Here is a 13,325-nt window from a genome sequence, read left to right on the forward strand (position 1 = left end):
CTTTATAGCTAAGACACAACTTCAACAATTAATTTTTATTGTCAAAGTAACTTAATCCAAACATTCTTCAACCTCAATTTTGCATGCAAACTAGTCGTGTTAAGGACCAATTGCTTTCCTCTATCAACCGTAGGCTTTAATTTTCTAGACATCAGTCTTTCAAATGCAAATTTCTGCCTTTAGTTTTTGGAGGTTCTTGAAATTTTGTCAGCAGCAGTCTCCCAGTGAGAGGCTGGTGTCAAACGTAGCAGTCTATAAGCACTTTCATGTCACTTGCCTGGAGAAAGATACTAACACCTGGGCATTGGAACTGGAACAATTTGATAGGAAATAAATTCCATAAGGTACACATCAAGGCAGTGAAAGCGGAGTTGGCTGAAGGGCAGGACTACGCTTTCCTGGCTGTCCAGGTTGCCATGTATAACTGTGCTGTTCCATCTGTGTAGCTACACCTAGTGGGTGAAGCGCTGTACAGGCATCTGGTGCAGGTCCTGAAATTTTAGGCATTCAGAAAGAGCCCAGTTTAGATTTTCTTGATACTACAGTGCGTCAAAGCCCTAATAATTTTGATCATATCTTAGACTTGGTTCTCTTTTTGTTCACACATCCAAGTCTTGCCTTACTTATCCAAGTGTTGCTTCTTGCTATAAGCTTTGAGTCTGTGAATTAGTGCATTAGGGAATCTGTTTGTGCTAATTTTACTTGTGTGCTGAGGTTTATGGTGATTTCCCAGAATGTCGTAAATCATTACCGTGGTACACTGATGATAAGTATATAAATGGGAGAGTAGATAGAGTGGTATCCTTCCTGCCTTTAAAACTCGCTAAGTTTTTGATGGGGATTCTTTTAAATGGCATTTGGTTCTTTGTAGGACAAAGTGTAGCTTGTGTTTCACCTTTAGGAGAAGCCCTTGTTCCTCCTTTTGTCACTGTTACTTCTATTAGGATTTTAAGGTTAGAGAGTGAATGAGGGGTGTAGACTTGAGAACATTAATGTGACATCTCTAGAGACCTTCCTGACCCGTTCTGTGCAGATTTCCCTATAATGCATTGGTAAGGTAGCCTACCCTGCCACCTCAGTCGTGGGTGGAAAACCAGGTCTGCATACATTAATTACAGGAACTGGTGAGTGTTGGCAGGACTGTGATTGTAATCTTGTACTCTTCTGGCACTTGCAGGCTTGGATTTTTTTCAGAGTTCAGCATTACACCAGGAGACATTACACAAATTGAAGCGTTAGTGGGAGTTACAGAACGAATTAACAAAATGTGGAGGGACATAATAAGAAAAGCAGATACCTTCCTTCCAAAAGTCTGTAGGGTTTTTTTTCTGAAGGTTGTTTGCTGTTTGCTTTCCTGAACTCTTAAATGCAGTAACTTTAAATGAATGCTTAAAATTATTCTGCACCAAAGAATGTGATGCCAGTTTTAAAGAAATTCCTGAAGGAGAACCAAGGAGCTGCAGAGCAGTGAGCCTTATGCCTTAAGCTAGATCAACCAGTAGAAACCGTTCCAGAGGGAAAGCTGACAATCTGGGGGCAAATACACTCTACAGGAGAGCAGTCAGTGTGGCACCTGCGAAAGAAAACTTGTTTCCGAAAAGAGCTGTTAGTCTTTTGAACACTGGTATTTGGGGGTGTGGTTTTTTTTATTTCAGCCATGCTTTGATGCAATGGTTATAGTATCCCACCCTCCCAACAGGTTTTTTTCTTTTTTTTTTTTACTAAGTGTGTACTCAAAAATTCAGCCTCACCCGTTTTGCTAATAACTTAGTACATATTTTGATGTGAAAATTGGGTTTATTTTGTTGTTACACAGATTTATTGTCCTGTGCAGTAAATTAATCTTCTTAATGCTTTTTCAGTGTCTAAGCAATACACCTCCTCTGACTGATTATTTCCTGGAAGATAAATATGAAGCTGAAATAAATCAGAACAATCCACTGGGGATGAGAGGAGAAATTGCAGAGGCCTATGCAGAGCTCATTAAACAGATTTGGTCTGGGAGACAGTCTTATGTGGCCCCTCGTATGTTTAAAGTAAGTACTCTGTGTTCTTGTAGCATAGCTCTTTGACAAAAGAAACAGTGAAAGCTCATACACCTTCCGCATATTTTGATGTTATGAAAGCAGTAATGACAGAACTGCTTCAGTCTTGTTTCACATTTTATATAAATGCTTTTCAAGGAATTTGGCCAGCCAGTAGTGTCATACCCTGGGGTTGGTTACTGCTCCCTAATGTTAAATGTCTTAATAAATGACCTTCCAGCCCGAGAACTGCTTACAGCTGCATCGGCATGATCCTTGCTACAAAACTAGGCAAGGTCGTGTGAATTGCCAGCTGTGAACTTTAATCAGTGAGAAGAGGTATTCAGATTATGAAGTGGAGAGCAAAATGCATCTCCTTGTCTACAGTGTTGTTTATTGATGTAATGTTCCCAGTGCTTCAGTTGAAAGAGCTGCTTTGAGCTGAAATACTGCAACGTAGCAGCTGTGTATGAACCCCTAGAAAAAATGTAACTATGTCTTTTGTTTTAAATAAAAGGCAGAGATGCTCCACTGCAGAGCAATGTAAATAAAATATCAAGGAACACTAAGAATTTGCTTCGGTTTGAAATGTCAGTATGTTGCGGATGAATAACATCCCTAATGCATGAAAGAAGCATGACCTGGTATTAATGTAAATGTGCATCTTGTCATGTTTAGGCTTTGCATGGTACAGTTTTGAAGTTGAGGGTATATGCCTTTGAGACCTTGGAGCAAAAGTCTTATGGACCACAGAAATCTGTCCTCTGTAGAGTCATATGTAGTTCTGAAACAACAAGATGTTGTTTGATTTCTGTCACTTCGAGTTGCTGGCACATCATTCACTGCTCTTGAAGTTTTCTGTAAACTTCTGTTCAGAGGAAATAGGTGAATCTGTAGTGGACATCAATAAAAGTGTCTTAGTGTGGGCTGTTGTTGTTTTAAGACTGGAACAGGGATTACTCTTTATTTCCTAGTGCAGGTCGCTTGTGACTTTTCTAACAATTCTTGCTGATACAGTGAGTGTTAACTATCTCCATAATATAAACAACCCTTCAGTTTGGGTTCCATTACAGTTGTCATCTTTGACTGGTTAAAATGTACTAAGCATAATTCTGCAAGTCTGTTGGACTGTGTATTTATGAGAAAGCTAGCGATGGTCACTAGGGCTGACTACTCCTTCAGCTAATTGTTGGTTTTCCTGTGGGACCCCTTTCTGTTGTGGTTTTTTTTTTTTTTTTTTTAGAAGCAGGAACACTAAATGGCAGTGTTGTGACGTAGCACTTAGGAAATAAGAGGCTGTATATGGGTGTGTTGTTTCTGCTGCTTGCTAACTAAGGCTGTTATGTTTCTTAGGTTCATATCACGATTCTTAGAATAGCTAGAGATTCCTGCGGCGAGATTTTCAATCTTAGTTTGAAGCCAGTTTTGTTAGTTTATAAGTATCTTCCGCAAGCATTTTCAATCTTGCGGCCTACCTGCTTCAAGGTGCTATCCTGTAGCAGGTCTGTACTATGGCAGCTGTAGGTTTCTGAAACAGAAATTGAATTGCAAAATGCATCAGGCAGCTAGGTTTTCTGTAGTGGTTGTTTGCAGGTTCCTAAACTAATAATGATAACTTAGATTTCTAGTGTCACAGCACTAAATGCATTCTTCCTTCTCAACACTAGGGGGGAAACCAAAAAACAATTGGGAAAAATATTCTGGCACCCTTAACTGTGTTAACGTCCAGTTCACTGTGGTGTACTGCTAACATAAGGTAGCATAGAGCTGATCTCTGCAAAAGCCAGGACATGAGTGTGTTTATTTCTGTCTTTTACACATAGATAATGCTAACTCCTCTCTGACTCTTGCCTTTGTGTTTCAGACACAGGTTGGCCAATTTGCTCCTCAGTTTTCAGGATACCAGCAGCAAGATTCCCAGGAGCTTTTGGCTTTTCTTCTAGATGGTTTGCATGAGGATTTGAACAGAGTGAAGAAGAAACCCTACTTGGAGCTGAAGGATGCTAATGGCAGACCTGATTCGGTATGGTGCCCTTTACTTGAGGATAGGACAGGTGGTGCTTCACAGGGAGTTTAATTGGGTTTTGTGACACTTCCTGGCCTTCTTGCTCACAGGCCACACAAATGCTTTGCCTGCAAAGCAGTGTACCTGGGAGCGGAGAACCCTGTCGTGAGTTATGGCCCAGCTGACTCTTCATGACACCTTGTGGCACGTTGCTGTTGCTCTGCCTTACAGCAGAGTGTCTGTTCTTGTACTGGTGTGCAGGAAGATGTGCTTATGGCACAACACTGATGTGGTTCTGCAGTGGAAAGGAAGGAAGTTTATCTTGTGGCATAACAGCTGCCTGAAAGTAGGCTGTAGTTACTACCGTAACTTTTCCTCCTGACTAGTCAGGTCTGCCTTCTTCCAGGTACACTGAGCAGCAGCTTTTAGCGTAAGTTGAGGAGAGTGGTTACTGTGCAGGCCGTTGTACTTGCATGTGGATTTGAAGGGGACTGGGAGCATTTTCACGTGGAGGTGCCAGGGGTGTCCCTCAGACAAGGGTCTTGAACACACGCCCTGGGCATGGGGTTGTAAGCCGTCATTTTGTCCCACTGGTAGACAGCAGAGTATTAGAGAAAATGAACCGTTAGGCCAGATTTCCTATGTGTGCTCCCTCATGGCCTCTAGACAAACGTAATCCCTGAGCTAGATTTAAACCCAGGCTGAATAGGGTGCACGGAAGCACTGGTCAAGACAAGGGAGAACCAAGGTGTAAGTGATTTGGTACAGCCATGGATCTCGATGAATTCCTGGTGTTTGGTGCATCTCCTTAAGAGGTTTAACTTGAGGTTTTTTACCTTTCTGGTGCCATGGAAATGGGTACACTGATCTTAAAGCAACTTTACATTTTATTTAATTTATATCTGAATTCAAACAGCCTTGGGCTCCAGTTATCCCTTTACCTAGTAATTCTGTTATGCCGTTTTCCTGACAGAGGCCAGAAAAATCTCTTCTGTTTGTTTTTTTTCTTCCTGTCTTTTTTGTCCTGTTTCCCAGTCAACGCTGATATTTGAGCCCCTTGCAGACACTTCTTTGTTGCTCTGAAGTTGGCAAACATCGTGCTCCCATTAAAATGAGGCACATAATAGTGAAATGTCTTTCCCTAAGTGAACTCACGCTCCCCTGATTAGGCTTTTACCTGTTGTCGTGGTACAACCAACTGCAGCATACTGACAAATGCAGAGTCCAGAGTAACTACATCGGGTAGAACAATGCTTTAGGAGCCTCTAAAAGCCAGATATAATAATGATTTTTAGGAAGTGTATGTGACTAGTTGTTATTTCTCTTAATGGGCAATAATTTCATGTCTCTTGCCTTTTCTTGCTTAATACAGTACATGTGGCAACACCACAAGAAGTAGTACATTTAATCTTTTTTTCTCTCGAAGAAATGCTGGTAATTGTGGGATTGAAAAGATGCCCACCATGCCTTCATTTTATGTAGGTACTTCCTTTCATGCAGCGTAGGAGATGCACGCGGGGTTCTGCCTTGCATCCCTATCACTGCACTTGTTGAAGTTTATTACTCTGTTCCCATCTCAGCATCCTGGTTAGCAACTGTGTGTGTATCTATGCACTTATTTAACTTGAGATATAATATATCAAAATGTATGGTATTGTACCATAAATGAAGTCTCATGCTAAGAAGAGCCTTTGATTGCATTGAATAGGCAAATGCCCGTGATCAGATGCCCTTAAGTAAAGAGTTTGTAAGTTGTATTGTGAAAGCCTTCAAGGGATTGTAAGTTGTCTCCTTTTATACTTTTTGTAAGACATGGACCTTCATTTTTCTACTTTTTTTTTTTTTTCTTGGAAGCTGTAACTGCAGTTGTCTGTGAGAAGCAGGAGGCAGCAGTCTGTTCCTCATGGAGGAGAGTGGAGCATATCTCGTTAGCAGCTTGCTGTCCTGAATAGCAGCGTGTAACCGTCACTGTCTCCTTGGCTCCATTCATGCTTTTGGCATTGTGCGTGCCAAGGAATACCTGATCAAGTGACTCGGCCAAAATAGATACATTACGTTTGACTTGATGCAGGGTCTTAGTTTCACTGAGAAGAAATCTTGGTGTGTTATGCTGGATGCACTGGTAGACGCTCCCTTTCTGTGAAATTTACCCGTCAGTATCAATTTTCTCAGTTTTTTCTCAGTTTTCTTTGATCCCTGTGCTTGCCATGCTATGGAATATGGAAGTCTTTGTGAGAAATAACTTTTGTTTTACTCTTTTTCTCTCTCTCTTTTTTTTTTTTTTTTTTTTTTTTTTTAATAGGAGGTGGCAAAAGAGGCTTGGGAGAATCATAGGCTGAGGAATGATTCTATCATTGTGGATATTTTTCATGGTCTCTTCAAATCTACCCTTGTTTGTCCTAAATGCTCCAAAGTTTCTGTGACCTTTGATCCCTTCTGTTACTTAACCCTTCCACTGCCCTTGAGGAGAGATCGTCCCATGGAAGTTACCCTGGTATATGCAGCCCCACAGCGTAGACCTGTCCAGGTGAGGCAAGTTGAAGGCAAAAGTTTAAGTCATCTGAATCTTTCTATTGTGTTTTAAAGTTGAGATTTTTCAAGTAGTCTAAAGGACATTGGTGTCCACCTTTGAGGTGGGTTGGGTTTTTTAATGTAAAAACTGGTAATTGAACATGTGAAATCAAGTGGCTTTGTAAAAAAATCTCCGTTTGTGAGATGAGGGTCATGGGTCAGCTGGAAGTGGCTTACGTGTTCCTGTGATGAGATTACCTGTGTGATGCATTGCTCCCTGAAAGCAGTAATGGGTTTGCATTATCAGGTTTGCCTCTCGTTACCTTGGAAAACATAAAGGTAAAACTTCTCTAAATGAATAAGGCCTCTGAATTTCAAACAAATGAGAAGCAATCCCTCTTGAAAAAACTGAAAAAATCCTTGGTTGCTTTTAAAGCCTGCTGGATTCTAAGATTGATTTTTAATTCCCGCACGCCCCTCTTCCCCCCACCCCTTCCCATTTTATTTTCAAATGGGTCTGTGAGTAGGCACATGTACCCAAAGTAACCTTGTGCTTGCCATGCATGTCAAGAAAAGCACAAGATGCAGGAGGCCCAAGCAGAGTGACTAGATGCTCTAATGCAGTTTTGGAGGCACTGATGGGCAATATTTACATGTGCTGTGGATTATAACTGCAGATGATGAAACTTGTGCTTTGTATATACACTGTTAGTTTGAGGGGGGCGGTAGGTACAGTGGAGAAGGATGTTTGCTGAATTCTTCAGAATTTTTCATCCTGCTTTTTTGTACAACTGTGAAGCCAAGGACAGCTATGCTTGCTCTTGTCACCAAGACTTTATAAAGGGCAAGAACAGAGAAGGGATTCATTGAGGAAACAAGCAAGATTACCAAGAGCCTATAGACTGAGGATAAATTCTACTTTAAAGAATCAATATTAACATAACTTCTGCTACCTGGAGATCTTTTAGATGAGTTGTCCGTGTGCATGTTCTACATCCCACCTTCAGTCTCCCTGTGAGCAGTTCTTTGTATTTTGTGATGTCCCAGTTGGGAAGCCAGAGGTGTGCACCTCTACTCACCTGTGGTGTGTGATACAAGGAGGAATTGTCTCTCTGCCATGTGGGTTGTGCTAAGAGAAAGTGAAGTGTAAGCCTCTGATGGCCACAGGGGAATATGCAGATGGGTAGTATAACTGAGAAGATCCTGGTGAATATTGATACAGAACTCCTTTTAGGCAAGGCAGGTACGTTCTGAATAATTCTCCCTGAGTGTGTGCCTATCTATAACCTGCAGTGCCTTTGAATCCTCTAAAACATGTGGTGGTGTTTATTGATGGAGGAGGGATGCTAGGTTAAACAAAACTGGATGCATGTGGTCTGTTGCACCTGCATTGTTGCATCCATACTCATTCCTGGTTGCAGAATGTCACTCAGCCACGTTAAAAGCTCGTAGATCTGTCTTCAGGGAAGTGTTCAGAGCACTAGAAGTGTAACCAGTGGATTGTCATATGTTTATCATCTGAGGTAGAGCATTCCCACTGACTTACAAGATACTTCTGCTTAGGAGTGTGAAAGGTTTCTTGTGTCCCTCATACCTTTTGTAGCTTAATGTAAGTGGTGCATTGACTCAGGCCAGCAGCCAGGCACCCACTTAGCCTCTTGATCACTCCCCTCTACCCTCTTCCCAGCAGGAACGAGGAGAGGCTAGAAAGAACAAAAGCAAGAAAACCCATGGGTTGAGGTGAAGATGGCTTAATAGGGGAAGGAAAATAAGAGGGTGGGGACAATGGCACAGATGGCACAAAGGAAATCACTTGCCACTTCCCACAAGCACACTGGTGCCCGGCCAGTGTCTGAGCAATAACCTTGGAAGCCAAACCCACCCTTTCTTTCTCTACCACAATTTTTATTGCTGAGCATCAGATTATATAGTATGGATTAGTCCTTTGGGTAGTCTAGTACAGCTGTCCTGGCTGGATCCCATTCCAGCTTACTGCCTACCTGCTAGTGGGGCACAGTGGGGACAAAGAGAAAGCCTTGATGCTGCACAAGCACTGTTCAGCAGTGACTGGATCATCAGTGTGGTATCTACACTGTTGTAGCCACAAATCCAAAATATGGCACCTTACAGGGTGCTCCATGAGGAAAGTGTCTCCCTCCCAGCCAGCCCTAGTGCAGTATAATGCATGGTATGTCCTGTTCTGGGTGAGCTCTGGGGATTTGTTTCCATTTGAGAGCATGTCCAGAACAGAACTCCTAAAAAAGTAACGTGCAGCCTGTATTGATGACATTGCCCGTCAAATGAAGACTGAAGTGGTCTGATCTGTGCAGTAGGGTCCATCCTTGTATGCAGTCCATGCACACCTTTCCCTTCCTGCCTGTCACGACTTCTGACTTGACCTCCAGAGACACTGGGGAGAATGGCTCCAGGATGTTTTCTATGAGATAAAGAAACAGACACAGCAGGTTGCTCAGGACATTAAAACTGCTGACTTTTTGGTTTTGGTGTTTTGGTTTGTTTTTTTTTTTAATGGGTTTTACTACTGCTGAGCCTGATCAAAGCAGAAGGCTGACTGTTTAAGGCTTTTTCATTCCCTCCATAATCCCTGCTTTATAAGGTGGAGCTGAGATCAAGAAGATCTTGAAGTGTGTGGCTATGACTTTAACTTCAGCAGAGCTTCTATAAATTAAAGGTTTTATTTCCATTTTCTTGCTCTCTGCCTTGCATGGGTTTATTTTGCCTGGTGTAAGCACGATGTTATCTTTGTTTCTAGTACCGGGTTGTGGTGCCGATGATGGGGGCCATCTCGGATCTGTGTGACTCACTCTCCAAACTCTCTGGTGTTCCTGCAGAAAATGTAAGGATAAATGCAGGCAGTAATTCTCAAATATTTGTTCTTGAAACATTTTGGTGGCTTAGCTTTTAGATGGGTGATAAGCTGAACTTCATGGGATAGTGACAAAACCTTAACAAGTTTGAATGCTGTTCTTTGATTGTAAAATAAAAAGATGCATGAAGCGATCTGTGTTAATCTGATTACTACCATTGCAGTAGAGAGGCTTCAGAGAAGGGGCAAAAAGCCAACCCCTGCCCCCCAACATTTCTGATAGTGTAGCCTCTTAATATTGAGATAATGTTCGGTGTCTGTTTTGGGTCCACCTCTTCTTGGACATATTTTTAATAACAAAGGTGTCAGGTGAGCTTTTCCAGAGGGAATGGTTTTGTAGTTGGTGGGGTATTTTGAGGATTCCAATGTAGCACTTGAATTTATTTCAGTTAATTATAGATGTGAGTGATCCATGCCTGAAATCCTAGCCTGTTGCCACTTTGTTGGGATCTGTGCTGTTGTTTGCACCAGGCTGACTTGCAGCTGGTGGAATTGCACCTCCTCAGTACCTCTGTAAAATCAGTCTGTTATTTGCTTTGTTTTTCTGATCCATCTTAACAAATGCAGCTGACTAGCTCCTGGGTACTATGGTAGAAAACAGTGCTGTTGTTGGTGTGCTGACAATTCTGATGAAGAAAGAATAGGAATAAACTGTTGCTTGAATTTAAAGTTAGTTTGCCTAAATTTATATAAGCTTTTATTATAATCTCTTTGCAAATATCACTTGCTGTTCTAGATGGTGGTGACAGACGTGTATAATCATCGATTCCACAAAATCTTCCAAATGGATGAAGGTTTAAATCATATCATGCCAAAAGACGACATCTTTGTGTGAGTAAAGTGGGAAGATGCCGTGGTGCAAAGAATACTACAAAACATTTATTTTGATTTCAGGATATAAAACCAAATTCCGCTCCCCCCGCCCGCCCCCTTCCCACCCCCCGCCCCTGCCCTGCAACCTAAGCCTTCCTGTAGACCTTTTGCATGACTTGGTAGTAATGCAGCACTTCTTCTAGCAGCAGATCAGCATGTGCAGTGTTTAGTAGGTGTTTTCCTAACAGAAAAGAAGTCATGGCCCTGAGTAAGAATTAACTTTTTGTTTGGTGAGTGTTCTGCAGTTTGGAACTTTCGACAAGCCTATTCCAGATATGATAATCTGTCTGGATTACAGTTATGCTTTCACTGGCATTTTTAAGGAAACTCAATCTTACTGTCTGTTCTTATGCATCAAATAAGCCAAAAGCCTTGGAGCTGTTAATAGGATAGCATGAAATCTGAGCTGTTGTACTCTGCCTTTTCAAAACCATCATAGTTGTTTTAGTGGCCAGCTAACCATGACTGGAGGTTGATAGTCTCTTGACTGGTGCTTACACTGTTGGTGTCTTAACTGTGGTTTTGAGGGACTTCAGTGCAGCTGAGGATTTGGTTGTGCTTGACATGCTATATATGTGTGTGGTAGGTGAGATGTCTCCAGTCTTCTGTAAAATCTGGTGAGGAGAGCAAAAGTCATGTTCCTTTATTGCTGCTGGAAAATGAAAAATACTGCACGTGCAGTGCAAAATGGACTTTGAGACCCATCTGAACCTGGGGCTTGTGAGGTCAAATCCAGTCCTTCATCACAAGTCCAGTCTTCCTCGTGTAAATATTCCAGTGCAAGGATGTTGCTTCTGTAAAATTGTTGTGCCGGTGTGAAATCCTGTACTAACATACTCTGGTGCGGTGTGTACCATTCACTGAGTGGGGTGCTGTGACATACTGCTTGGTGCTAGTCTTGTCATGCCATCTGTCATGACCTCATGGCTGAGGTGCAATGTCTGAGTTTCGCTGAAAGTTCTTGTTGCCATGTTTTCTTCAGTTGCAGCTAAAGGTGTGGCCAGTTAAGATGCCTAGGAAGGACATTTGGCTTCTGTGAAATCTCTGTTGTGGGGGTATTGTAAAGTGTTAGATAGTAAGTAAGTCTGCCTCCAAAGCTAGTAAAACATTGGAAAAAACGAGAAACATGCTATTATAACGGTAATTACAACCCCCCCTACTTTCCTACAGGCATAACATGTCGCATATCCCTCCACAGCAAACAGCCACGTCTGAATTAAGGCTGCTCTGGGGTGGGGGTTGGTGTTAGCTGAACTGCAGCTCCACCTGTGTTTTCCTTTGCAGTCACCACTTCCTTTCATGTGCAGGCACAACTGTGAATGAGGTGATGCTGTGACTCATAGTGAGTGAACTGACCTGGGTTAAAAATAACCCTCCAAGGACGAGGAGAGGTAGCAGGAGGAAGTTTTGCTAATCCTGTTCTTCCGTGTGCCCTCTTAAGTTGCCTTCGGCACTGTGGGGTGAGAGCAAGCAGCTAGGCACCAGGGTGAGAATTAGAAGAAAGTTGCTCGTAGGAACTCCCTTTAGTGGGTGATGCTGCCAGGAAAAAGATATGTATAGTAATATTCTAACCTACAGCTAAACCCAGCATTCTTTTATTGAAAGGGAAACTTGTCTCAAAAACGCAACAGAGAAACACTTGTTCATAAAGAGCAAAAATTAAACTTCTTAGTTAAGGGCAAATGCATTATTTTATTGTGAACATTCTGCTTACCTTGTCTGGTTATAAAAAGCCTGCTTTTAGGTGTGCTAAGATTTAATCGAATCATTCAAGAAATGGTAATAGTAGGGTGAAGGTTATTGCATTCCACACTTAAACTCTTTAATTTAATTTAAACTTTTAAATAGGTTTCCATCTATTTAAGGTCTTGTACTGTCAGTCCCTCCTTTCACATCCACTTCACCAGATACATCAGCTTTCTGTTAAGATAGATACAAGGTGGGAACAGTCAGGGTGGGTCTTCAACTTGTGATTTCTGACCTGCAAGTTTGAGTGATTGTTATTTTTACCCTTTTGCTGTTACTTGCTTGTAGAGCCTGAGGTGAGCAGGCTGTGAGAGTATAGTGGCACTAGGAGAAACTTTGAAAATTGTCACAGAAAGGACTTGGTTGAATTTAAGATTAGCAGTGTTAGGTTTCTGGTTCATTGGGCCCTTGCAAACTGACGATGTAAAGGATATGCTGAAGGGTTTATGTGTTTGGGGGGGTTTTTTGTTACTGCATGTGTTATGTGTTTTTTGGTATCTTTCCAAGAAATTATGATTTTTCTTTAATTTTCCTTGCAGGTAATGTTTTCAATTTTTATTTAGCCTGTGGTCTGAGGAACCCTTGGAGATCTCTGTGAGTTAAAACTCTTATGTTGAAACTGGCTTGTATAAGTTTTTTTTCAGGCTTTCTAAATCTTAGTCTAAGATGGTGAGGATTATCTGAGTTGCTTTTGGAGGAGTAATATTGTCTGTTTGGACTTGGTACATAGTTGCTAAAAAAGTGCATAACTTTAAAATTAGTGCAAATGTTTGTGTCCTGCTGGCTTCAAAACTTGTTTCCCACTGGGGAATGTACTTGCAGCCATGGAGGTGCATCCTCTGCCTTTTGCTTCTTGCAGAAAGGGTTTTTAACCCTGCTAGAGAGGGCTCCTGCACAGAACCCCACTCCAGAAGTTTTAGCTGTTGCACTGGCCCTTGTATGTTTTCCTTCAGTGGTGGGACTTCTCTTGGGTTGCCTGCTTGCTTTTTTTGTCAAAGGCAAACGCTGCTCTGACTTGCATCTGCCACCACTACCCACCTTGGGGCTGCACCCAGGCACTGCCATGTGTGCTTTCTTTGCGGGCCTCTTCTCCAAAACCAGAGCAGGAACATCCCTGTTCACTCCTCGTGTTCTTTGGTTAACTTGTTCCTTCTAGCTTAACTGGAGTAGTTAGTGTTCCTGAAATTTCTTACTTTTTGTTTTAGCATGAAAACATAGTTTGCGCTTATTCTCAGTGCTGGGCTGGCCGAGTAACACTCGGCATTCATTCTTGCGCCTT

The 13,325-nt window shown here is 42.0% G+C and overlaps 1 protein-coding gene across 3 annotated transcripts in view; it reads left to right on the forward strand.

Moving 5' to 3' along the window:
• Nucleotides 1-13,325, forward strand: part of USP4 (ubiquitin specific peptidase 4) — a 44,305-nt gene that overhangs the window by 16,255 nt on the left and 14,725 nt on the right. For 2 of the 3 annotated variants that reach the window (XM_080385432.1, XM_080385433.1), the window contains 5 exons: nucleotides 1,863-2,036; nucleotides 3,889-4,047; nucleotides 6,332-6,556; nucleotides 9,314-9,397; nucleotides 10,164-10,258. In XM_080385432.1, coding sequence (XP_080241558.1) covers nucleotides 1,863-2,036; nucleotides 3,889-4,047; nucleotides 6,332-6,556; nucleotides 9,314-9,397; nucleotides 10,164-10,258 — 737 coding nt within the window. The remainder of the gene's footprint in view (nucleotides 1-1,862; nucleotides 2,037-3,888; nucleotides 4,048-6,331; nucleotides 6,557-9,313; nucleotides 9,398-10,163; nucleotides 10,259-13,325) is intronic. The other variant, XM_080385434.1, reaches the window with a different exon arrangement.

This window comes from Falco punctatus, assembly GCF_963210335.1.
Source record: "Falco punctatus genome assembly, chromosome: 4".
Lineage (NCBI taxonomy): Eukaryota > Metazoa > Chordata > Aves > Falconiformes > Falconidae > Falco > Falco punctatus.